We start from the raw sequence: 26,236 nt of genomic DNA on the forward strand, positions 1-26,236 counted from the left end.
ATTACAAACTAATTCTATCTATATTGCATACATCACCATCAAGAACAACACTTTTTCTTGGTCCAAACTATTATGAAAGCACTTTATTAGGATTCTATCATGAATAAAATATTCCACCATAGTCTACTTTTTAGAATCATAACCCAGACATGTCAAGTCTTCTGTACATCAAAGTTACTATAACAAACTTTAAAATCCATAAAATTGATCATAATGTCTTATTACAGTTTCCTAAACCAAACTATCCTTATTAGCAATACAAACTTATAAACGTTAAAATTTAGTTGTTGTTTTCTCATTCCAAAACATCACAAACAAGGGCCTAACTAAAGCCCAAACCACCTCCATGAGAATGACATCTTTAATCTTAAACTAAGATTACTTCATTAGAATTTCTAAATGACATTACCATGCGTGTAATATACACTTCAATCTTTCTAAAATTCCAAAAGATCAAAACTCTGAAAACATCTATAAAAATCCAGACATCTTGAAAGGTAAATTGCATATCACTGTCCAAATCTAGGAAATCCATAACCTATATCTTAATTACTGCCTGAAATCAAGTTATCCAAGATCAGATAATTAGTAAGATCCACTCAGCCCAAAGAGTTTTAAAATGTTTTTAGTATGGGCTGTCAAGACAACTTTGTTGAAATGATAAAAGAATAAATCAGTTTTGAATATAAATCCCAAAGAAAGAAACCACATCTCAAATAACCAACAATGTACTCCAAGCTATACAAACAATTCCTCAAAATAGTACAACCATTACATAACCACATGGCATCAGGATGTAAGATATACAGTTTACATTTCTAAAAGCTAACACCAAGTTTGGTTAACCACTACTATACATTTTCAATTCCTTCAAGCCTTCAACAGGAAACCAGAAAACATCTGAAATCAATTGCATCATACACTAAGTAAACATCTCCAAAATTAACATGCATTATTTGAGTATCTTCTAAGGAAAGGTCAACTAACTTATCCATAGTTTCTATTTCATCCAAATTTGACCAAGCTTTTCACAGGAAATATTTCATATCAGTTAAATCTTCAATTTGAAAGTAAAGATGAGAAAGTTTTGTTATCTGGGACATGAGGAACACCACTGTTCTCCAAGATTCAGCCTTTGTATTCAATAAAACCAAGATATTGCACAGTAACACAAACTCCCAATATGTCTTTTAGTATAGTATACAGTGATAGTACTATAACCTTTCCAACACAACAGATGGTTTCATTATTATATATTACCTTAGTAAACTTGTCAAATATCTGTTTCCTGTCCATGCTGGGACAAACAAATCCTTCAAAACTCTCCACAACTCACATTTAAACACCCGTTTTTTACTAATTACTAACGATGTAATCAATTAGTAAGGTTTCTCCAAATCCTCTAAAAACAGGCCAAGCATGGTATTTATCCATCCTTTATGTCAAGTACACGAATAAAATGCTTGCCTATGATGACAAGGTGTTTAAGTCCCAGGCTGGTACCTTTTGAGAAGATTGCATGGATCCAATATGTAATTAAAAGTACTGCCATTTAACGACCAAAAGGATAATGCTCTTTCTAAATGTTCTGATACACTTAATGTATGTTTTAAGACATCTGGTGGGACATTAATCATATTCAGTGCTTATCAATAATTTTATGAAGCAAAATTTCTTGTAAATTACTGCATGATAAAACCAGCATGCGATAAAGTTAATCAAATCTGAAGTCAACCAATGAATAAATTCTGTCCAAGAAAATAGCTTTCTAATCCTAGTAAATGATGCCCTACAAGTTTGAACTTTCCAATTACATTAACAAATTATGGGGACTGGACCAGGAAAATGTTATAAACATTCAAGCAAAAAGTGACAGTTCAAAATAAAAATTGTTTGAAATGAAAATTTGATTTAAAAGTAATCTTTACAGTATATAACAGTTAAGTAATTTTTGTCAATGCTCCATACTGAAAAAAATGCTAATCTTAGGTATAAAAATCTCTAAAGATAGATAAAATAACCCTATCTAAGTATTTACAAGTAAATTTATCCACACAGCTCTAGGGTATGAGTTCTATTAGCTACAAAACTAGTTATACAAAGACTAAACAAGTTTGACAATATACACATCGCAAACACTATGCCTTTTGCTTAATGTTTCTTGTTTTTCTACAAGACTAAATACACAAGATTTAAGACTTTAAGTTCTGTAACAAGATGTGGGAGAAAATCATGTAAGAAATCTCAATGAAAACTGAAAACAGAATGAGAAAAGTGTGCATATTGCAGATTTTCTTACATGTTATACATAGTAAACATGAACTAGGTTTTTGGCCATTATGCATTTGTTTGAAACAAAATTCTAGCTGTAAAAATCTATGGGGTATTACACCTGATCATAAGATACTACACATCAAGCAAGCATTTGTTTACCACAAGTACTAATACAACCATAAGATTAAACATACACTACGGCTCATCTCAGTGGTCACACTCACTTTGGACTACCTGTGCATAAGTCTTTTTTAACATTTTAAAGGTCTAACATTCTGCAGCAAAGACTGAATAAACTGAAATACATCTGGTAAAGCACAAAGGAATCACGCACATAACCTCTTCCAATCTTGGCAATTGGCTGTAAACTTAGAAAACAGCTCTTTGAGTCTGCTTCAAAGCTGATAACTGACTGGTTATAATACCTCCTGCTGAGGACACTCCTTCCTCGGGGCACTGCAATGCTGGCTCCAAGGAGTCCTTTATTTTAATCCTTTCCAGTTTTCTTTTTGTACAATGCATTTTTATAATGACTTCTGTACTTCAGTTTACATCTCTTAATACTGTAATAAGAAATTATTCATATAGTTTTATTTAAAGTTCCCATATTTATGGATTTAATGTTTAAAGACTGCTTTAGTTCTCATTTGTCCTCAATTCTAAAAAACCAAAAACCTCACTTCTCAAAAGTCAAGATAAAATTTACAAACTAAACCATGGCACAATATTGTATTAATTAGTCAGAATTTGTGACAAAACAACTTTCGAATGGACTTAAATTTCTGATACCAAACAAAAACTTTGCACCTAAAGATTTACCACAATTTCATATTCGTAACACAATAAGAAGCATATACAGTATCTGTGAACATGCACCAAATGAACAGGTACAAAGCAACAAAAGCATCTAGTCTTCATTGTGCACAGGGAGGGCTTTAGGAAGGCATGTAGTGCCTAAGACTCCACCATCAAAGTGTACTAAGTATGTAGCGATGCTTCTGAGCAAGTTGAGTGTATAGGAAGGCTTCAGCAACATATGAAGTATAAACTGAAGCTTCAGAGATGCACTAAGATTTCAATGAAGCACAGGGGAACAGGGCTCCTTCAGCAGTGTAATAATGATTGTGTCCTAATGTCAAAGCAGCTTCACAGTGTGTAACAGTGTGTGAACAGGGTATTTTCTGCAAAATTTGGATTATTACAAATAAAAAGCTAAACCAGACCAATAACTTAAACTTCCATAATTCAAAGGTGTGGCCTGAGAAGTTTTATAAATTAATTATATTAGTTTTTTTTTTTTTTTAAACATTGCAACTTCTGACAAATTTAATCATTGGAAAACTGTTAATGAGGAGGCTTCTGGCAAAATTTATGTGTGAGAGAGAGAGAGAGAGAGAGAGAGAGAGAGAGAGAGAGAGAGAGAGAGAGAGAGAGAGAGAGAGAGAGACTGTGGATTTTGTGCAAGAATGCATCTTTACTTCTACAGTGTGTTAATGTCATCAGAACTGCTTCTACAGAGCACAAAGTATGCAACTCTGTATCTTCCAAACTGTGTTGTAGGTATACAGTGGAACATGATAAAAGCAAGTACGTACAGGAAACTGAAGAATGCCACTGAATAAGTAATGTGTGAATGAAAGTTGAAAAAAAGAAAAGAAAAAAGAAAATCCAATAAGAATGGAAGGGGGAGAGGATACTACATGAAGAAACAGTTTCTAGACTATTCATACTAATTCAAAGAAGTCTCTGAACCTTTGTTTCTAAGTAACACTGCAAATAATTACTGTATTGCTAATTCATATTACTGAAGAATTTGACCAAAGGAGACAATTTGTTCAGCTGAATGTCTTCAAATTAGAAACTTCTCCAACCTAGATTAATATGCTGTTTGGTACAATCAAGGAGTGTAAATGTTAACATTTTAAAAGAATTATTTTTGGTGCTCAGAGTTCAAATCAATTTTAATCTTACTCTGTTGTATTGTGAGCCTCCTAAAAATGACCTGAGTTAATTTTAAAAGTAAGCGTTAAGAGAACTTGTGAGAACTGGACAAAAAACTGAAATACAGAAGTCACTGTACATCAAATTCCAAGAACAATTTATATTACAGTAGTTTTTCGTCATTTAAATTTTCAATTTACATTTTTCATATTACTGGTAATTACTGGTAACTTAATCCTGACCTGATCATACTACTGAAATTAAATTAGAATTATATGAAGCAAGTTGATGTACATACACAAAAATGATATTTTAATGATAAAATAAAGTTTGTTCATACTTACCTGGCAGATATATATATAGCTGTATTCTCTGTTAGTCCGACAGAATTTCAAAACTTACGACACACGCAGTGGGAGATCAGGTGGTTAGTACCCATTCCCGCCGCTGGGAGGCGGTATCAGGAACCATTCCCATTTTCTATTCAGATTTTCTAGTGCCACTGTCTCCTGAGGGGAGGTGGGCGGGCACTATGAATATATATATCTGCCAGGTAAGTATGAACAAACTTTATTTTATCATTAAAATATCATTTTGTTCATGAAACTTACCTGTCAGATATATATATAGCTGAATACCACCATTGGAGGTGGGTACAGACAGAATAGGATTTGGAAAAAACACACTACAAGTAGGTGAAAGATATTTTGGTTCCTTACCTGTTAGCATAGCTGACTTCATGATTACTGTCACCCAAGTCCGCTTCTGCTTAACTAGAGTCTCCAGCAAGGGTGTGACCTGTATAGCTGGTGAGTTCTAGATGATCTGTCAACGGGGGCGTGACCACAATGTGACAAGACCATATTGACCATACAATGAGGGCAAACGAAGCAAAAACCAACCACCTGACCAAGCCTAACTAAGTTAGGATAACGCAACTAAAGCTAACGATTGGGAAGTCCGCCACAGGCAGTCGACCCAACAACCATAAAAACACAATCCAACCATTTTCTATAGGATAGGATGAGTGTCATCCCCTGCCCCCAGGAAAGTATCTGCGGAAACGTATGGTCCTAGCGAGAAGCAGTTCTCATATGTCGTCTTCACATCTCTCAGGTAGTGTGAAGCTTAACACAGAGTTCACTCCGCCAAAATGTGGCACCCAGAATGTTACTGAGTGACATATTTTTCTGAAAAGCCACTGAAGTCGCAACCGCCCTCACCTCGTGAGCATTGACTTTCAGAAGTTTCAAATCAGAGTCTTGACAGGATGAATGGGCTTCTTTAATCGTATCTCTCAGAAAGAAAGCCAGAGCATTCTTTGACATAGGTAAGTCCGGTCTCTTTACGGAACACCATAAACTATCTGAGGGACCTCGACTTTCCTTCGTCTTGTCTAAGTAGACTTTGAGAGCCCTAACAGGGCAAAGGACTCTCTCTGGCTCTTGAATAAGGATTTCAGCCATACCCTTGATTTCGAAACTCTTGGGCCAAGGGTTAGACGGGCTTTCATTTTTCGCTAAAAAGGAAGGGCTTAAGGAACAAACCGCGTTATGCCCTTTAAAGCCTATATGCCTACTAAAGGCTTGCAGTTCACTAACCCTCTTTGCCGTTGCTAGAGCGGTTAGAAAAATAGTCTTTCTAGTAATGTTCCTCAATGACGCAGAACGAAGAGGCTCAAACGAACTGGACATGAGGAACCGAAGCACAACATCCAAATTCCAAGAAGGAGTCCTTAGCCGAGGCACCTTCGAGGTTTCAAAGGATCTGAAGAGATCGTGAAGGTCTCTGTTGTTAGACAGATCCAAGTCTCTATGCCTAAAAACAGATGATAGCATGCTTCTATACCCCTTTATAGTCGAGACTGCAAGTTTCACATCACTCCTCAGAAATAAGAGGAAGTCTGCTATCTGGCTCACAGAGGTCGTGGTGGAGGAAATGCCCTTCTTTCTACACCATCTCCTAAAGACGGTCCACCGATTGGTACAAATTGCTGGAAGAGAGTCTTCTCGCTCTGGCAATAGCTTTCGCCACTGGTCTAGAAAAACCTCTCGCTCTGGCCAGCTTCTCGATAGTCTGAATGCAGTCAGACACAGAGCGGGGAGGTTTTTGTGGTACCTCTCGAAGTGGGGTTGTCTGAGTAGATCGACTCTCATGGGCAGAGATCTCGGAAAGTCTACTAGGAAGGACATGACCTCTGTGAACCATTCCCTCGAAGGCCAAAATGGGGCGATCAACGTCATCCTCGTCCCTTCCGACGACGCAAACTTTCTGATGACTTCTCCGATGATTTTGTACGGAGGAAAGGCATACACGTCCATCCCCGACCAATCCCAAAGAAGAGCGTCCACTGAGAGAGCTCCTGGGTCGAGAACAGGGGAGCAGTAAAGAGGAAGTCTCTTCGTCTTGGAGGTTGCGAAGAGATCTACCAAGGGACGTCCCCAAAGCTTCCACAGTCCTTGACACACCTCTTGGTGTAGGATCCATTCGGTCGGGAGCAGTTGTCGCTGCCGACTTAGAAGATCCGCACGGACGTTCTCTACGCCTGCAACAAACCTCGTGAGGATCGTAATATTTCGGGCCTGTGCCCACAGAAGAATGTCCTTTGCTAAGGCGAACAGGGACCGAGAGTGAGTTCCCCCCTGTTTCTTGAGGTATGAAAGGGCCGTGGTGTTGTCCGAGTTGATCTGGACAACTCGGTTCGAGACTCGCTCCTCGAAGAAAAGAAGGGCCAACTGAATCGCCCCCAATTCTTTGAGGTTTATGTGCCAGGACACCTGTTCCCCTCTCCAGGTGCCCGACACTTCTTCCCTCCCCAGTGTTGCTCCCCACCCCGAAATGGACGCGTCGGAAAACAACACTAGGTCGGGGTTCTGAAGTTGAAGAGAAAGGCCTTCTGCCAACTTCGATGGATCGAGCCACCACCGAAGGTGATTCTTTACCTTTGGCGAGATACTCAGAGAAGCTTCCAGATTCTCCTTGTCGTGCCAGTTCTCTGCAAGGAAGAATTGAAGCGGTCTGAGGTGCAGTCTCCCCAGGGAAACAAACTTCTCCAGTGATGAAATGGTCCCCAGCAGACTCATCCATTCCCTCACCGAGCATGTTTCTTTCCTCAGGAAGGCTGAAACTTTTTCTAAACACTGAAGTTGTCTTTCTTGAGACGGAAATGCTCGAAAAGCCACTGAATCCATCTGAATCCCCAGATAAACGATGGACTGAGTCGGGGTCAGATGGGACTTTTCGAAATTCACCAGAAGTCCCAGGGACTTCGTCAAGGTCAAAGTCGTGTGAAGATCCTCCAGACACCTTGTCATTGACGAGGCTCGAATGAGCCAATCGTCCAAATAAAGGGAGATTCTTATTCCTCCAAGGCGAAGCCATCTTGCAACATTCCTCATCAAGATCGTGAAAACCATAGGAGCTGTGCTGAGCCCGAAGCAAAGGGCCCTGAACTGGAATACCTGTCCCCGCAGGACAAATCTCAGGTATTTCCTCGATAGAGGATGTATAGGGACGTGAAAATAGGCGTCCTGGAGATCGAGAGAAACCATCCAGTCGCCTGGTCTTAGGGCTCCCATGACCGACTGGGACGTCTCCATTACGAACTTTTCCTTCAGAACGAAATGGTTCAACTTGCTGACGTCCAGAACTGGTCTCCAACCCCCTGACTGCTTCGGAACCAGAAACAGCCTGTTGTAAAAGCCCGGGGATTGTAAATCCGAGACTTGCTCCACAGCTCTCTTCTCGAGCATTTGATCGAGCAGGTTGAAGAGAATTTGCTGTTTCTCCTGATGATAGGATGGCGACAGATCTATGGGAATCGTAGTCAATGGAGGCAATACGAGGAATGGGATCTTGTATCCCTTTTCGATGACTTGAGGGACCAGCTGTCCGTCCCTCTCTCTCTCCAGGCTTTTGCAAAAGAAAGGAGCCTGGCTCCTACCGGTGTCTGAAGGTTTAAGGAGTCATTTCTTGCCCCTGGTCTTAGAAGGGGCTCTACCTCTTGAGGGACCTCTGCCTCGAAAGGACGATCTAGAGGAAGGTCTTCCACGAAAGGGCTTCTGAATCTTGGAAGTCTGTCCAAGGGAAGAAGTCGAAGGGGCTGCAGGACGTCTAGAAGACTGGGCCAGGAGGTCCTGAGTAGCCTTCTCTTGCAATGTGGAGGCCATATCCTTGACTAAGGGTTGGGGAAAAAGATGGCTAGAAAGCGGAGCGAACAACAATTCTGCCTTCTGAGTAGGAGAGACCGACTTCGCCGTGAAGTTGCAGTAAATGGCTCTCTTCTTTAAAAGGCCCGCACAGAAATGGGCAGCCAGTTCTTCGGAGCCATCCCTAACCGCCTTGTCCATACAGGATAGGACACTAAACAAGTCTCCCAGGCTAATGGAGTCAGGGCTACGAGCCTGCAAATCCAAGACTCCCAGGCACCAGTCCAAAAAGTTAAAAACTTCTAAGGACCTGAAAAGGCCTTTCAGATGGTGATCAATCTCAGATAAAGACCAGGACACCTTAGCTGAAGAAAGGAGAGACCTTCTGGGAGCGTCCACAAGGCTGGCAAAATCCCCCTTGGGAAGAGGAAGGAACTCTCCAACCAACCTCCTCTCCTGTCTCGTACCAAATTCCTGCTTTTCCACTCAATCTTGATGGAGGTAGGGCGAAAGAAGTCTTGCACTGAGCCTTCCTGGAGTCCATCCACTCTTGAACCTTGCTAAAGGCCCTCTTCGTAGAGAGAGACGTAGCCATCTTCACAAAACCAGAAGACTTTTGTGACTTAGACGAGGTAAGTAAGCTGAGGGGGAGGGCGAGAGCAGAGGTTGAAACTTGTCCCCAAACAAGTCTTTCAGCAGCCTAGTTAAGACTTGGTAGTCTGCAGAAGCTGAAGAAGAAGATGTCTGATCCTCAACTGCAGGATCCAAGCGCAAGAAAGCTCTCCTTCTTCCACAGGAGCAACGGAAGGGGCAGGAGAAGAACCGGAAGGACGAAGTCCTTGCAGACCAACATGCAAAAGGGACTTCTGCTTGGAAGAAGTCCGAGAGGAGTCACGAAAGTCACGAGCAGAAGAATCAAAATGAGAGTCTCGACGGCGGAGTTCCCCCTTCCTGGCGAGAATCCCGACGAGCTTCTTGACGCCGATCCGACGAGTCCTGGTGAGTGCGAGCAGCGAGGAGGCGTCATGCCTCGCAGCAAGAAAGGCGTCGTGCGAGCAGCAAGGGAGGCGTCTTGGCGAACTGCAAGGGAGGCGCCCTGACGAGCAGCCAGGAGGCGTCATGACGAGCAGCAATGGAGGCGTCATGTCGAGCAGCAAGGAGGCGTCCTGCCGAGCAGCATGAGAAGCGCCACGCTTAGCAGCATGAGAAGCGCCACGCTTAGCAGCATGAGAAGCGCCACGCTTGGCAGCATGAGAAGCGTCATGGCGAAACAAGAGGGTAAATCGTGGCGAGGGGCGTCAAGCCTGGCAGCGTGAAGCGTATCAGAAAGCGGAAATTGCGATCCCTGCCAAGACCAGTAAAACGCTGAGCAACAGGACTTCTAGCGGGCGGCGAAGCATGAGACGACGACGAACGAGGAGAAGGAGAAGGGAAGGTTTAGACCTCTTGATCGGCAGCCGGGAATCCTTCCGACGACGACACGCATCGGTCTCCTTCTGGGCCATTAAAAAGCCAATTGCTCCTGCATGCCAAGGAGCAGCTTACGAGTAGGAGAAGATTCTACTTCAGGAGAAGGACTGATCCTATGAGAAGAAGAGGGGCGGGGACGCCTTCTTGCTTCTCACAGGGGAAGCAACAGCCTTCTTTCTGGAGCGAGCGGAGGCGCTCAAAAGCGTCATCATCCGATGACGTCCTGGTCCTCTTCTGCGGTGGGATGGCGTCAAAATCCTCCGGAGAAGAGCGAGAAAGGGGCGAGCGTCACGAGAAAAGGGACGTGAAGCGTCCCCCTTCTTTGAAGCTTCTCTTCAAAGGGCGAGAATCCCGAGATTTCCATTCCCGACAAGGGGAGGAGGAATCGGGGAAGAGAAGCAATCTTAAGGATTCGTGCCCGTGCACGATCCTTGGCAGCCTGGGAAGCGTCATCAGGACATGCGAAGGGACGCCAGATCGGTGGGGGTCCGCGTAACCCTCTTGCGGCTTTCGACTTGCCCACTCCCTGAGTCCTGGGAGTCCGACAGAGGTCAGACCTAGAGGTGTTATACGGCCGATCTGACGCCCCCTCCACAACACTAGGGGACGGACACTATCACTGCACTTCACAGCACTTTGAAGAGCGAGCATATTAGCTTCCAAGGCACGAATGGAAGACATAATAATCGCCAGGGCATCACCATCCCAGACACAACCCCAGGGTTGGGGCAACACCACAGGGTTAGGAAGAGCTACGTCTACAGGAGGGTTAACAGGTGAAAGCACACTACCCTGACTCCTACCACTTCTGGAGGAAGACCTCCTGAGCCTATCTCGCTCTAGCTTTCTCACATAAGAATCATAAGTCCTCCAACTAGCATCAGACAAAGATTCACACTCCTTGCATCGGTCATTCAACAAACAAACATGTCCTCTACAACCCGAGCATACAGTGTGAGGATCTACCGAAATTTTCGGTAGCCTCACCTTACAGTCTTGCACACGGCAAACTCGATAACTAGAAGAACTAGATTCAGACATCTTACTCCCAGGAAAAAACAAAGCCAAATCCAAAACAATCCACAATAGCGTATGCCTAGCCACAAGTCCAAGTCAAAACCAAAAATCAAACCAATACTCAAGTGACAATCAAGTTTTATCCGAAATCCAAGACGGAGGTACTGAAAACAAGTGTTGACAGTACCGGCGACAGAGAAAATCTGAATAGAAAATGGGAATGGTTCCTGATACCCGCCTCCCAGCGGCGGGAATGGGTACTAACCACCTGATCTCCCACTGCGTGTGTCGTAAGTTTTGAAATTCTGTCGGACTAACAGAGAATACAGCTATATATATATCTGACAGGTAAGTTTCATGAACAACAAAAGGGTTAGTGTACAAACTCATTTTCAGTCCAAAATTTCTAAAAGATTGCCTAATTCAAAAATAGACATCTGCACTCGATTCAGCAATTTGATCCGAAAAAATAGCAGAAAATTGACTGACTGATTTATCAAAAATTTGTGTTATCATCAGATTTTGACAAGTCCCTCACTATAATTCTGCAACATTTACAACATCAAGTTGTTAGAACAAATGGTCCATGGGTAAAAGGAAAATGTGTCATAACCCTTGATCATATCAGATTCAAAGCTTTAGATTTTCGTTTTTGTACTAGAGATTTTGATGTTTGACATATCTGGCAAACTCATTCAATGACCATTGTTCAAATCCACATTTCTTACTCTCCAGCACGCAGTGCCGTTCTACAATTCCCACAAATCCAGATTTACAAGTCAGACCTCATGTCTTTCATTAGACAGGCTACTCATCTAAGTCTCCCAATCCCGTCTGTTTCACACTTGTCAAATCTACAATAATTTTCCCCATACATAACGAACAGGTGACAAAACAGGAATCAGGAGCGCCCTAAAGTTGTCTCTCCCAGAACGAGAGAACCTCTTTACTTGTGAGCCCTTTTTGATGATCAATGAGCGGCCATTTTTTCCGGGCGCTGTTTACCGGTCGTTACCAGAGGTGATAATTGGTTGCAAGTTTTTTCTTTAAGGGTTAGTGGTATTAAGGTGATAATGTTGTAAAGTGTTGTTTTCAGAAAACAGCTGGAATTAAGTGCTGCAGAAGTATCCAGAATGCCATTTTGAAACTACTGATCTATTTGAATGTTGTTTCATCTAAGTAAGATACAGTCATAATAAATATTTTCTCTACAGTTTCCAAACTTTAACCTTAAAATTCAGTGCACATGAATACTCACTCCACTTCATCTTTCGTTTCACTGATAATTCTTGCAAGATCTTCCTTTGAAATTTCAACCTGGAAAAATTAAAAATGAAAATCTGATAGGGGAATGGGAGAAGTTCATCTGTATGCAAGGAGAACACTGTCAGACATGAAATAATGGAAATAACTGGACAGTATAAATTCAATACATCCATTTCATTATCATTACACAATCTACTTCAATAGCAATTGCAGGTCAACACAAAACCAAAGAAAGTCATATGCAGTAATGCTTCCACATAACTCCAGCTTACGTAACATCAAGACTGCCTCGAACAAGTTTTTATGCTGTCTAATTATTAAAACTGAGAAAATACAGAAAAAGCCATACCTTCTCTGGGTTGGTTTTAGCTATGCCATGAGGCACCCAGACAGCACATGTGATGAAGTTTAAATTTTCTACAGGGGGTCCATCCATTTTATCAATCTGAAAATTTTAAACATGTTAGCATATAGTATAGAAAAGCTGAAAAGCATTTTTACATATAACTATAAAATTTTTTTTCACTTATATAGAAGATGACAAGTATCTGAGTAAGGATTAATGTGCAAGAATATCAACTAATGATTACAGATTAAACATTTTCTACTAGCCCCTTCAATGTAGCACATGGAATTATTACTTATTAGCATGGCTGTCCACTGTATAATAAGTTCTTTGTAGATGTACTAAATATGGTTTTTATAACAATGTATCTGCAGAGATTATCCTACATAGATGTGTGACAACAAATACAGTTAACACCAAAGCATGGAAGTAACTGTAGAGTAATTGGGTCCTAACAATCCCAGCCTCTATTAAATGGAAATCATTTATAACTTCAAATCCAATATAATTAGGTTTTTCACATACATACATACCTATGACACTGTTCATTTGATAATTTAAGCACATTAAAAGAACACTGTAGTTATAATTACAGTGTTTGTACTGTAATGTAAGAAAATTACAGTACATGCAGTACATTATTGTGCATGAACTCTCTCTCTTTCTCTTGTGCATATAATGCCATTTCTTTCCAAAATTAAATATTATCACATCATAATAATTAATAAAATACAGTTGTATTGTAATACAATAAAATTATGTACAGTACAGTACTGTAAACAAATGTGCTCTCCCTCACTATTTGTTCTTGGTTATAGAAACTTGTTGATGATAAAATACAGATGTTACAATCACTATGTGATGATATAAAGTAAAATTGAAAAATGTAGGCTTTTGTGATCAACAATATTAAGTTGCACAATTCATGTCAATATATTATAAATGTGTTCTATCAAATAATGAGTGGGGGTCCCATTGGAAAATCTTGGATATTGTTAGGAGCAGATGAAGTTCATGGAGTATTATGCAGAAACATTTCAAAAAGTCTCCATTTTCAATTCCTCAAATGGTTGTTGCAGTTTTAATGCTTCAGTGATCGTAAGACTGACATTTTATGTTGGGTTCCATCCATGCATCGTATTACGTAACACTACCAATTAGATTCTGTGCAATCTTAAAAAACTCTTTGGATGATGTCCCTACTGCTGGTTCTTCTGTTTCTTTGTATTTATTTTTCTTTGTTGATGAATTAACTATTCTTTATTTGTTAGGGCTTCTTTATGGCCTTTAATGTTCTTTCACTTCTTCAGGAGATTAAAAAATCCTTCTCCACCAACTTCTTTTGCTACAATGGCTTACCTACAGTGAATCATTTTAAGTACCTTCACACAGCAGTGCCATGTACTGCATTACACTAGTACGTGAGACCTATTTGTTATTATGGTGAAGACTGAAAAATGTACAGAGGTTCAGTTTGTTCCCTATGATTACTAAGGCACTCAAAAAAAAAAATTATTTCTCTGACCTCAGTGAAATGTAATATTTATTTAATCATTTGGGTTTATTTTCTTCCCACTTATGACACTTCGATTGAATGACTAAAGAAGCCACTAATGACTCTCTTGAAGAAATAAAAAACTTGAATTTAAACCACAAAATATCAACTCAAATATAAATTCAGATACTGAATCCTACGGTTGGACTTGTGCATCTGGTCTCGGAAAGTAAGATAAGATAGTGAATAATGTATACAGTAAAATGTTGCAAATTTTTTTTTATGTGTGGGGGAAATGAAGGCAGAGGAAGTGTTGGCTGCATGGTGTAAATGAAGTATAAAAAACTTTCCCATCGCTGATACTAAGTGACACCGCCACCATCTTCACTACTACAGCTGAGAATTTCATACAATTTATGAACTTTTCTTCAGTAACAGAATACTGTATTTAGAATCACATAATTCTGTCTGGCAGTTCATCCAGTCTACATCCCCATATTTTCTAATCTAGTGAACTTAGGACACGTGATCCACCTGGAGAGGGAGTGTCTACCTACGAACACCAAATGTAGTTTTGGAAGTAAATCATTTGAGTTAATTTTGTAAGAATAATTTTAAATTTTTTGAATAATCAGATTTTTGAGGAATTTCAAGTTATTAGATAAAATATAAATTCTGTTTTTAAAGACAAACATTTTGTGCCAACCCTCAGAGAGTTAAATTTTTACTCAGTGATCAAGTTAAGCAACTTAAATAATAACAACCTAAATATGACCCTAAAGATATGGCTTCTCATTGGGGGTTCTCCTTAGTTGATATTGTGGGAGGGGTGGAGCTGTAATGGGTTAATCAGGTAATTGCAATAGACATATATAAACTAAATTCTTCAAAATTACATCAAAATATAAAAATCAATTCCATGAGACATATCTTACTCTCATTTACACAATAAGCTTCCCTCATCATAAAAATTAGCAGTTTTAGGATGAACTACAGTACTGTCAAAAACTATAACTGACTTCATGACATTGTATGGGCTTCGGTGTTTCTTAGCTTCTACTACAAAGACACTGACACACATGACCAAAGAATGACTGGGAAACAATGCTAGAGAGAAACCCCCTGAAGAGACATGGCACTACAATCGTACATAGGCAATAGGGATGATAATATACAAAGCAACAAACAACACAAGGATATAAAACAAACAAGTATAAGAATATTCTAAACACATGATGCAACTTTACCCATGCATAATTGTGCAGTGACATCACAACAATGAGTTGCATCAAACAGTATATGATTATGAAGACCAACTGGTACAAATTTAAAGAGCACGAATTGACCTTGGCATTATAATGTAATCAAAAGAAAAAAGACTATTAAAATAAAAACTGCTCCAGAAGGCTAGACTCTCTCTTTTTATTACTCATTTCTGACAATGAGTAGTTTGCAAAGTAGTAGACATGGCTATACATTAGTGATCTCACCTCCTAGTGAAAACTTCTCTACAATAAAAGCTACTCTACATGCTCTGAACCACTCGAAAAGCACCTTACCCAGTTAATTTCCCTCAATTTGTTGATTACCAATTTTTTCCATGTTGAATGGTGTCACACAGTACTGCTCTCCTGAATTCCTGTTTCTGATAATTTAAACCCAGCCCCGTTGACCTAAGTCAGAACGAATCAAAACAGTATGATTCATATACCTGCCCTCTGATCCAGATGCAGCCGTTCTTTTCCATACCATCTTCCAAAGTGGAAGCACGTGATGTGAATGTTTGTTTACTGTTGAAACACATGACGAATTTGGCACTGTTGCAGCAGTATAAGAAAGGTGTTTAGTATAACATTCTGCTGCTTCTTGAAATAGTTTAACATGTTCACTTGCTCTAGAGACATTTAAACATTGCCTCCCAAAGGCATTTTACTGTCCCAACTGAATACAATACAACCTGGCTCTAGCGCTTCCACGATCAAATCCCTAACACCCGTAGAAGGGCTAAACAACGTTTTCCAGTATGATATGATGAAACTAAAGGATCTGAACCTATTACCACAAAGGGTAGGCTGGGCTAGTCCATGTGCTTGATGTTAAGTGTTACTTGAGGAGGGGGGTCCAGGGGAGTGAAGCACGCCCCAGCCAGGTCAGGGTACAGCACCCAAAGTCAGGTTAGGAAGCTAAGTTCTGGTTAGGTCAGGGCACAATGCTCTAGAAAAGATTAGGTTAGGTTCAGACCATGTACCTGGACGGGAATTTAGTTCCACTGATCCGTTTCTGATATTCAGCATTACTTTAGAGGGGTCAAGAGCAGCAAAGCCACCCAGGCCAGGTCAGGGCACAGCACCCTAAGTCTGGGGTATTATCTTGTAAGTTGCCAATACATGATATGAAATTGTAACCACATTTTTAAGAGCTCTTCATCAAATTACGACTTAAAAGGTAAGACAACACTAGTTCCCTCCCCCATCACAACGAATACAGCAAAATTGTAGCCAGTAGACACCCCTAGGTTACGTGGTATTATTTTAGATTGGCAACTTTTAAAATTTTACCAAGTCTGGTTAGGAAAGCAGGTAAAAGTTCGTTTCTGATCAGAACTCCAATTCCACATGAGGGCTAGCACTAAACATGGTGAAACAGTGATCTATCTACATTGTTTTGTCACATTTAGTACTAGCCTTGGGGGGTCAAATGTCTCTAAGTGCATTTTGCAAAAATGAAACTTTGAAAAAATCCTCATTTATATATCCATATATTTCATTTTCTATTGTGACAAATATTAGTTTGCAAGAATTATGTATAAGAATATTTATTTTCATTTTTTATGAAGATTCGAAAGATATAATAAAAAATCGAATATGATTGTTTGGACCAGAAACAAACATTATCCAGAAGGCATGACCTAACCACACTTACTTTTACCTAGCCTAACCTAACCTCAGATGCAGTGTCCTAAGCTTGGCAAGGGGGCTTTCCTCCCCCTAGACCCCTGAAGTAATTCATGACCCCTAACATAACATTAGCCTATCCCCAATTTTCCTGGTTCAGACTGTTTTTACATCTGCGTTTTGAGCATAGTCTATTTCATTTGTTACCGAAGCCAGTAGGCAATTCGGTATTATTTTATAAGCTGCCAATACACAATATGAAACTGTAACCTACATTTTTAAATAAAGCTCTTCACTGTCGGTATTTTGAACCCCATAAACACTATGCATGAATGATAAATAAAAAATTAATCAAATTATGACAAACAATACCGCCCCTCTCCACAGCTAATACGGAAAAATTGTAACTTGTAACCACCCCAAGGTTATGTTCGGTTGGTATTTTGGTAGAACGAAGAGATTTACGTGTATTTTTAGGTTCACTTCATGCCCTAACATTTCCTAGCCATTTTGGCATGAAAAACCCAAAATGGTTTTTCATGCAAAAATGGCTAGCTGGAGTCTTAGGCTAGCCTATTGGCAACATAAAATTTTACCGGCAATTCCTCAGCTTGTTGGCACTATTCCGTTCTCCCGACTTAAAATACCGTAATTCGTCATAAATTAACTTGTGGCTTTAACACTTGATCTTGACATAACATAGGTCCTCAACACTGACCCTGTGATTTAAGACAATCTATTCCACAGCAACATTTCACTAGCCTGGTAGCCTTCAGCCAGCTGGTTATATCCAGACCATGCAACCACGTGTAAAAAGACAATCTTACATCAGCTAACTACATTTTCACAATAAACTCGAACTTACAGTGCAAATATATGTCGGTAATATGGTAGACAGGAACGCACGTGAAATTACTTCACTTGCTTATTCTAGAGCCAGCAGTAGTAGTAGTAGTAGTAGGAGGGAAATCAGGCAATTGTCTATGAAACGGCTCCGTTTCGTCTAATTTGCCTTTGATTTCGCTTGTTTACTTTATATTCTCCATTTTTTAAAATAAATTCCTTTCTGTTTTTAATTTCCTCTGTAGAAGGATCTATGAAAAGTAAGATCTTAGCTATTAGTTCCTCTTTGTCTTCGTGATATGGCTATTGCGTGAATCAAATCGGTTTACTAATTTTCATTTACCTCTTCATAATATGAAGATTTCATTTCTTCCTCCTTTAATCTTTTCGTGACATATAGCTGCCGCTAGTCAACATTGTTTTTTCGATGTTATCTTACCACTTAATATTTATCCTAAATTTCCTGTTGACTTTTAAATTTGTTTCTCTTCTCCAAGCCTTTTCGTGCAATTTTTTTAACATTTCTTGTAATTGATTTTCTTTATTCCGTTCATTTTTGCATAATTTGCACAACCCAGAGTGCTTTCTTCTTTTCGTACCGGTCCAAGGTTGTGTCATAGAGGACTCTCTTCCTATCACTGTTGCGTAGCTGAATGCAGCCCGTGTACTGTTTCAGACCTTAAAACAGCATGTTGAGTTACGTTGGTGTTTTTAGCATTGCTCTATAACTTGGTTATCTATTTTTTTCAGATTATTTATCCCTCTTTATATTGCTAAGCTTCATTATTTTCTTGTCATGCATGGATGTCAGCATTAGCAGCCTTTCCTATCATCAACCTGCTACAGTATTTACTTAAGATTGAGTTAGCCACGTTTCCCATCTACCTTGATCGCAGCCCTTTTTGTTGTTCTCTGAAACAACCTTCCGAGTTGATAATTGAGCACAGATGTTTTATTTGTTTTACTGTTCTTTTTCCTTCAGTGTACTACATGTCTTCTACGTCATCTAAAATACACCAATCATTGAATATTTATATGATAAGTTGAGCCTTGTTGCTATTTAGGTCACATTCATTACCTATTTTTGTGAGAATTTTCATGGCATCTGCTATTTCCGGTAGGAGAATGACTTAGAATTTCGTTCCTAAATCTTACCTTTGTATCTTCTAGCTTTTCAGTGATCACGTAATTACCGACAGAAAGAATATGGTTGACACTATACACCCTTACCTTATTTCAGTTGTTACTTATGTCAGATGGTCCTACCTTATCCTATTCTCCCAGGGGCTGTGCAAAGGACATGTCCCAGACATCTCCATCTCCCTTTTATCATCATTTCACTTACATATGGAACGTCATAATTTCCCTTGTGGTCTCATTTCTAACTTTATCCTGCCATCTAACTCCTAATATTCTCCTCAAAGTTTTATTCTCAAGCTGACAAGCTCTTTTGTCAGAGCAGAAACAGAAAGGAACAGAAATTATGACGAGAATAGCAGTAGCAGGATGTATATCTTGTTATTACCTGGATGAAGGAAAAGTAAAAATAGAAGGTAGTTTTGGTTTTAGACGAAGATCTCAGAACTTTTCTGTAAATGTAATAGACAAATCTCGTGCGTGGAGAATTGAATGAACAAAAGGGGCTAGAATTTAACACAATGAAGCAAAGGGAGTTAATGTAGATTATGCAAAACAATATTAGAAAGATAAAAGCACTCTGTTAGCATCAAGTGCTTGCAAATATAGATGCATGGGAAGGGATTTAAGATAGATTTTGGAAAACCACTTTATGGAGAAAAGGGAGTTGTATTTGTAGGAAGTAAATTCGGCAAGAAAGTTGATGAATAAACGAGTCACAGAAAAAAAAGGTGCAAATAGAGAGTTGCGCGAGCTATAGAATGTAGGATGCACAAGAGAGCTGTTATTTGAAAAGAGTCGACCTCTTTGTTGATTAAAAAAAAAATGAGTATTTTGAACAGATGTTGAAATGCAGGGGCCACGAAGGAACAGATATAAATTTGAAACTACTCGTGGAATTAAGTGTTAAGGAAGTTCATCATGGAGGGTGATAGACCACCAGTTTGTGGTCTTTGTGATGTCACCTTTACTGTGGGACACATTTGTGAACTGTCCCAGGTATGTAGGTGAGAGAAGGCGACATCAATTTCAGGTGCCGTGAAAGAGGTGTTAAATGACGACGATGTTAAGAACGTTACAGTCTTTTTAAAAACTATTGCCATTTTTAAAGAAACCTCACAATTTTTATCTATTACTAGACTATTAGGAATTAATTTATCAACTTTATCCTCTAACCATCTTTCATCCCAGCCTAATAACCAAATGGTTCTAGTATCAGGCAATCAGACCAAAATTTTATCAGTCAGATCAGTCTACCACGTAGCACTAGATATGCAGTTAATTCTCACAGTCTTACCTTTTCTTTCGTGAGGTTCAATACCCCACAGCTTTCCAGAAGTTTTGACCCCGATGTGGCCAGTGACCTTCCTAATCCTGTAGTTGAGTAGTTGGAACTTCGGAAGTTCAACCTGGTGTAAATGTTTTTCTTTTGTTCTCTTATTTATTTTATGTTTATTCTACGTTGTTTTTATTTGGCATATTTTGTTTTACTGTGGTAGTTATCTTGTCTGTTTCATTTCGCCATTTCTCTTTCGTAGTTTATTCCTTACCTCTCAATTTCTTTTTTCATACGGGGCAGATTTCTCTATTGGAACCCCATTCTGCTTTTCTAATTACTGTAGGTTTGCAGCCCGCCTTGTTTTAAATATAGATACGTACACACGCGCACACACATGCACAGACACGTGTATATATATATATATATATATATATATATATATATATATATTTATATATATATATATATAAATATATATATATATATATTATATATATATTTATGTGATGTGTGTGTGTGCATGTGTGTGTGTATGTATATATATATATATATATATATATATATATATATATATATATATATATATATATATATATATATATATATATATATATATATATATATATATATATATATATATATATATATATATATATATATATATATATATATATATATATATATATATATATATATATATATATATATATATATATATATATATATATATATATATATATATATATATATATATATATATATATATATATATATATATATATATATATATATATATATATATATATATATATATATATATATATATATATATATATATATATATATATATATATATATATATATATATATATATATATATATATATATATATATATATATATATATATATATATATATATATATATATATATATGTGTATAAAACAGTATGTGCATATATATATATATCATATATATATATATATATATATATATATATATATATATACAATATAAAATATATACTGTATATGTATATATAATATATATATTGTAATGGGAAAAATATTCCTTTAATTATTAGTGATTTATTTAGGAACTGATTCATCATCCTCCTCTAATATCTTTACACTACTGTTGTAAGAGTGATTGGGACTATAAAATGTTTTCATTTTTGTTGTGGACATCGAATGCATAGCAGTGTAGCCAGTCCCTCGTTTTGTTTTTCTTTCACTCTAAGTATGGGAGCGCTGTCCTGAATCTTTCGTCTGCATTTGGTAACACTAGCAAAACATGTACGGATCACGAATGCTCTCGAAGGTGTGAGAGGGACGTCAACCGGTCCACCCTTCATTTTGGCTATTTTACCAAATTATTAATACAAATTATTATCTATCCCTTGCAAGGGACCTAGTCCAGGAGTTCAGAAGAATAGGTAAATTAATCTAGTCCAGGAGTTCTGAAGACTATGTAAATTAACCAAGTCCGGGAGACTAGGCCTGAGTACCAGGGATTTTCTTCAATACCATCGTACCTTACCACTAAAAATGGAAATCAGCACTTCAATTGCCTCCCAGTGGGAAGACATCACCTGGCCTCATCAGTAATAAGACCCATACACATAAGGAACATCATGTAATAGCAGGTAGGACAGGCCTACCCTAATTCCCAGGCAGCGTAAACGTCAGTAGTCTTCATACCCACCGTGTCAACTATGACACAGTACCATTCTCCGACCCCTGTCTTCAGGCAAGAAGACTGACAACAGTGCATCTGTATAGTAGTATTATTATTCTCTTATATCTTAATGTCTTGGTGGGGGAAAAATTCTCCCGTGACAATATATACATACATACAGACATACACACACATATATATACATACGTATGTATGCATAATTCCTGAGAATTATGCATATATATATGCATGTATGTATATATATATACATACATACATATGTATGTATGCATAATTCCTGAGCTTAGCGTCCTATTCTCTAAGTAGGAGAGATGTAACTTATGATCTTCCCCACATTACTCTTCTCTGGGAAAGAATTCACAAGAGTTGCTTTTGTGCTGATCGCCTCTCGCCTTTATTACTAGACAATAATCGTCTTTCGTCTTTAGATTTAAAACTCTTGATAGAGGTTTTAGTCAGAGACTGTCTTTGTTCACTCCCATTGTTGTTTTTGTATGCAAATATCTATTTTGTTTCGTTTGCCTTTCGTTATTTAAGCCGTACGTTTGCTTTTTTTTTTTTTTTTTGTGGAATCTTGCTTTATATTAGGCTCCTCCCCTGTGAATGTTTGCTCATTTTGGAAAATGACAACAACAACAGTAACAACTATAAAAATGATAATGGTAATGACATTGCCATATACAATGATGATGAAATTGCTAAATATATCCTGTCTTTAGGCTTTGGTTTTCTACTGAATATCATTGTGTGTGTGTGTGTGTATGTGTGTGTGTGAATAGCTTGTACTTTGTCATAACCTTTGAAATTAATTACCTGTGCCTCTTAAATTCCCCCTGACCAGAGCTTTCATATATTCTCCAGTATTTACAGGTCATTGGTCTCCCCTGCTTATCAGTCTTACGGCCAAGTTAGTCGTTATTTCTTCCGTGACAACAGTATTCTTATCGTATCTTCTAGATCACTGGTTCCTTTTTGCTTGTGTATTATTGGTCATCAAAACTTCTCACCGGTAATTATTTCATCGTCAGCAACAGTGCTGGCCACTGGTTATCCCCCAGGGTCATTTCAGGCCATCTGTTATTTTCGTCAGTCGTGAGTTCCCTTTTGGCCAGTCTCTCTCTCACTTATTGTTTTTATTTAGCCGCCAGTTTGTTCTTTTTTCGGCTTTTCTCTCATCATCGGCACCTTTAAACTACAACTTGTTCCGGCCGCTCCCTGCGATAATTTGTAAATAAGCCGAGGTTTACAACAGTACATTGTCCGATACATAAAAGTGTACATTATCCAATATGTTGTACGATCACAAGATATCAAGAGCCAGCAGGAAATAATGAAAGGCAGCAGTGCCTAGCGCTTTCGTGTATTTTTGATACGCCTCTTCAGGGTACATTATATTGAACCCTGATTCTTCTTCTTCTTCTTCGTGATGAGGTGTGTCAAAAATACACGAAAGCGCCAGGTGCTGCTGCCTTTCATTATTTCCTGGTGGCTCTTGATATATTGTCTAATATATGAAAGTGTGCATATGTACGCATTCGCGTGCAAGTGCGCATATATTCAAAGTTAGTTATTGGAGAAATGCACAAAGTACTTTGTAACCTACAATTAAACGGATCCTACCTAGTGGACTGAATAAGACCTGATAGCAGGGCCTACAAAAATAAGCTTGGATTAATAGCTACATATTGCTTTTATAAACTGTTGTATACCCTCCGATATCAGGTCTTAGTTATTAGAACACAAGGCAATATAGAAGATAATCTCGTAGGTCGTCCAGAAAATAAACCAGAGCAATAATCGATAAGAAACGGCTCGCTAGATCAAATTATTGGCTGGGAATTTCCGGGAGTAATCAGCCCAGGGAATTTTGTCTCTTATTGGATAATGCTGATCAGTCGACGTCGCAGAAACCTCTCAAATTAGTCCTGATAAACTTGATATCAATTTATGAAATATTCTTGTCATGCCCACCAGGTCTGCGTAACTAGAGCGGGATGAAATACAATCTTGACTTCCTGATCGCATAATATTTTTGTATCGTTTTACGATGGAAAATATATACATTTTTAGTAATAAATCTTTATGTTGAAAGTTCTTTGCATAAAGAGACATTTTCCACATCGGTGAGCACACTGAGAAGTTTCCTCTCGTACTCTGAGAAACATCTGCTTGTGGAAAGAGAAGATGCGGAATTTGTGATCAAATGGGAACGAAACGGAATGCGCATTCAAATTCGATTCATAAAAATAAATAATTATTTCTTTTTATATTTTCATTTGAATGGTAACTAAGTGTATTTCAATGCAGTTTATGACGTTGTCTGCTTTTTCTTAAGTTTTAACTTGTATTTTCATGAGGAGTTTAGCAAAAACCAACGAGACAGAGACCCTTTTACAGGCCAGTGCAAAGAGAGTCTCTCTAAGAAGGGAAGGTTAAAAGAGTTGGAAAAAACAGAAGCAGGGAGAGAATTACAAAGCCAGCCAGTCTAATCTGAGGAAAGATCGTTGTGAGTGTACATGTTTGATAAATGTGATGAATTATATTTGTAAGCAAATACTGGTAAATGTGGTAAAATTTCTCAAGTTTATCAAATTTACCAGTAATTTTGTGTGGTTCATAAGGATCGGTAGGGATTATCACATTTACCCAATATACTCTTTTATAAATGTGATAAATTCTATAGAATTAGTCCATTTATCGGTAATTTTTACATTTCACAAAATTAGGGTATATGGTTTCAACATACGTACCCAATATGACGCTATAATTGACATATATTTGATGACATTCATAGTGTATACTGGTAATTTTGTATGCCGAACAAGATTATGTTAGGCTTGATCATATCTATAAACATGCCGGTACCTACGCTTACATACTGGAAATTAGCCATAATTACAAGGTCATCACATTATCCCCAACATAAATGTTCAAGGCTAAAATACTGACTTATCACTGAGATCAGATCTTACAAGAGGGGGCACAGAATGAAGGACGAATTGCAAAATAGGTCTCACAATGAGCAGAGGAAACACTCGTGGGAAAACTTGACAATGACAAAGAAAGGCTTGAATGAAGGTCGATTTAGTTCTGTTGACAAGGGAGTAGCTTTCATCATTACCTCTCTCTCTCTCTCTCTCTCTCTCTCTCTCTCTCTCTCTCTCTCTCTCTCTCTCTCTCTCTCTCTCTGTAGTTTGTTTGCATGCATGGGAGATGACATAAGTTCTTTAAAATGCTAATGGGAACTAACTTGACCTACATCTAAATAGTTTTGCCTTTGAAGAAATAAAAAAGAAATCTGTATGTACCCAGACGTGATATCACGACCAGCTCAATATAAATAATCACAGCCTTTATTTGGCAAAGTTCGAGCGTCACTCTTTTTCTCTAAAGCTTCACTTCACGCGGCTTAAAAGATATCGTGCTTTTGTTATTGAAAGAGCTGGAGGCTTAAGAGTGGGGTTTTAGAAAAATGTGTGGCTAAGTATGTTGAATAACACACAATAACACAATTGACTCGTTCAACGTGTTCTTTATATCAAGGATGTTGTGTAATTATAACTTGTATTAAGTGATTACTTGAAATCTGCTTTCAGCCAGTAGCAATTTACAGATAATAGCTAGATTTTCATTGTGTCACCCTTTACAAGGTAATGATGTTATAATGAGGATATACTTCGTGGAGAATACAAAGCAGTCATTCCGCAAGGCAAATAAGTGAGGGTTATAATATATATTGTGAATTTGTAACTATATGCATTCAGTAAATTTTTAGAATCACAAGACTGCTTGTATGTCCCTTGTATCGAAAAATATTCATTCCATTGAACGTAAGTGTTGGTGAAGAATAGTAACAAAAAATGTCAAGTTCCAAAAAAGCTGGATGGTTTAAATTTAAGGGGAATTAGTGAAGGATTGAAAAAAACTTTGAAATAACAATGTTTTACAATTTATTAGCCGAATAACAAAATTATGATGTTACATGTCCTCACGTGCTTTCACACGCATATATATATATAATCAGAAAGCTACAAACGTCCTTTAATATCCAATTCACTCTACCTCGGAAATAATATATTTTCATATATGTTACCGAAGGGGAATTTTTAGTTGATAATAAGTCCACCGTCCCGTGGGGTCGAACCAGCGACGGACGAGGAATCAGGACTACAGTGACGCACTAACGAAATCGGCCACAAGAGAGGTATAAGTGAATAACATCTCCCATCAACTCACCCGTCGAACTCAGGTGTTTTGCGTTTGGAGACGATATCCACCCACCTCTGCCATGTTGACCGTGTAGTGCGTTTGTCGCACGTAGCCATATTATGACTATTTATCACATCACCGTGATTCATATACAATCAGAAAGCTACAAACGTCCTTTAATATCCAGTTCACTCTACCTCGGAAATAATATATTTTCATA

At 38.2% G+C, this 26,236-nt stretch overlaps 2 protein-coding genes across 4 annotated transcripts in view; one reads left to right on the top strand and one right to left on the bottom strand.

Annotated features, from left to right (window-relative positions):
* Nucleotides 1-17,848, bottom strand: part of LOC136847363 (periodic tryptophan protein 1 homolog) — a 35,472-nt gene extending 17,624 nt beyond the window's left edge. Inside the window, exons 1-3 of one of the 3 annotated variants that reach the window (XM_067118968.1) lie at nt 17,717-17,848; nt 12,466-12,561; nt 12,109-12,167 (exon numbers count right to left, since the gene is read on the bottom strand). In XM_067118968.1, coding sequence (XP_066975069.1) covers nt 12,109-12,167; nt 12,466-12,552 — 146 coding nt within the window. In that variant the 5' untranslated portion in view covers nt 12,553-12,561; nt 17,717-17,848. Of the gene's footprint in view, nt 1-12,108; nt 12,168-12,465; nt 12,562-17,447; nt 17,640-17,716 lie in introns of those variants that run through there. The other 2 variants (XM_067118969.1, XM_067118970.1) reach the window with 2 other exon arrangements.
* LOC136847365 (uro-adherence factor A-like) overlaps nt 1-26,236 on the top strand; it is a 584,194-nt gene that overhangs the window by 39,052 nt on the left and 518,906 nt on the right. The window lies entirely within an intron of this gene.

Source organism: Macrobrachium rosenbergii, chromosome 16 (assembly GCF_040412425.1).
Source record: "Macrobrachium rosenbergii isolate ZJJX-2024 chromosome 16, ASM4041242v1, whole genome shotgun sequence".
NCBI lineage: Eukaryota > Metazoa > Arthropoda > Malacostraca > Decapoda > Palaemonidae > Macrobrachium > Macrobrachium rosenbergii.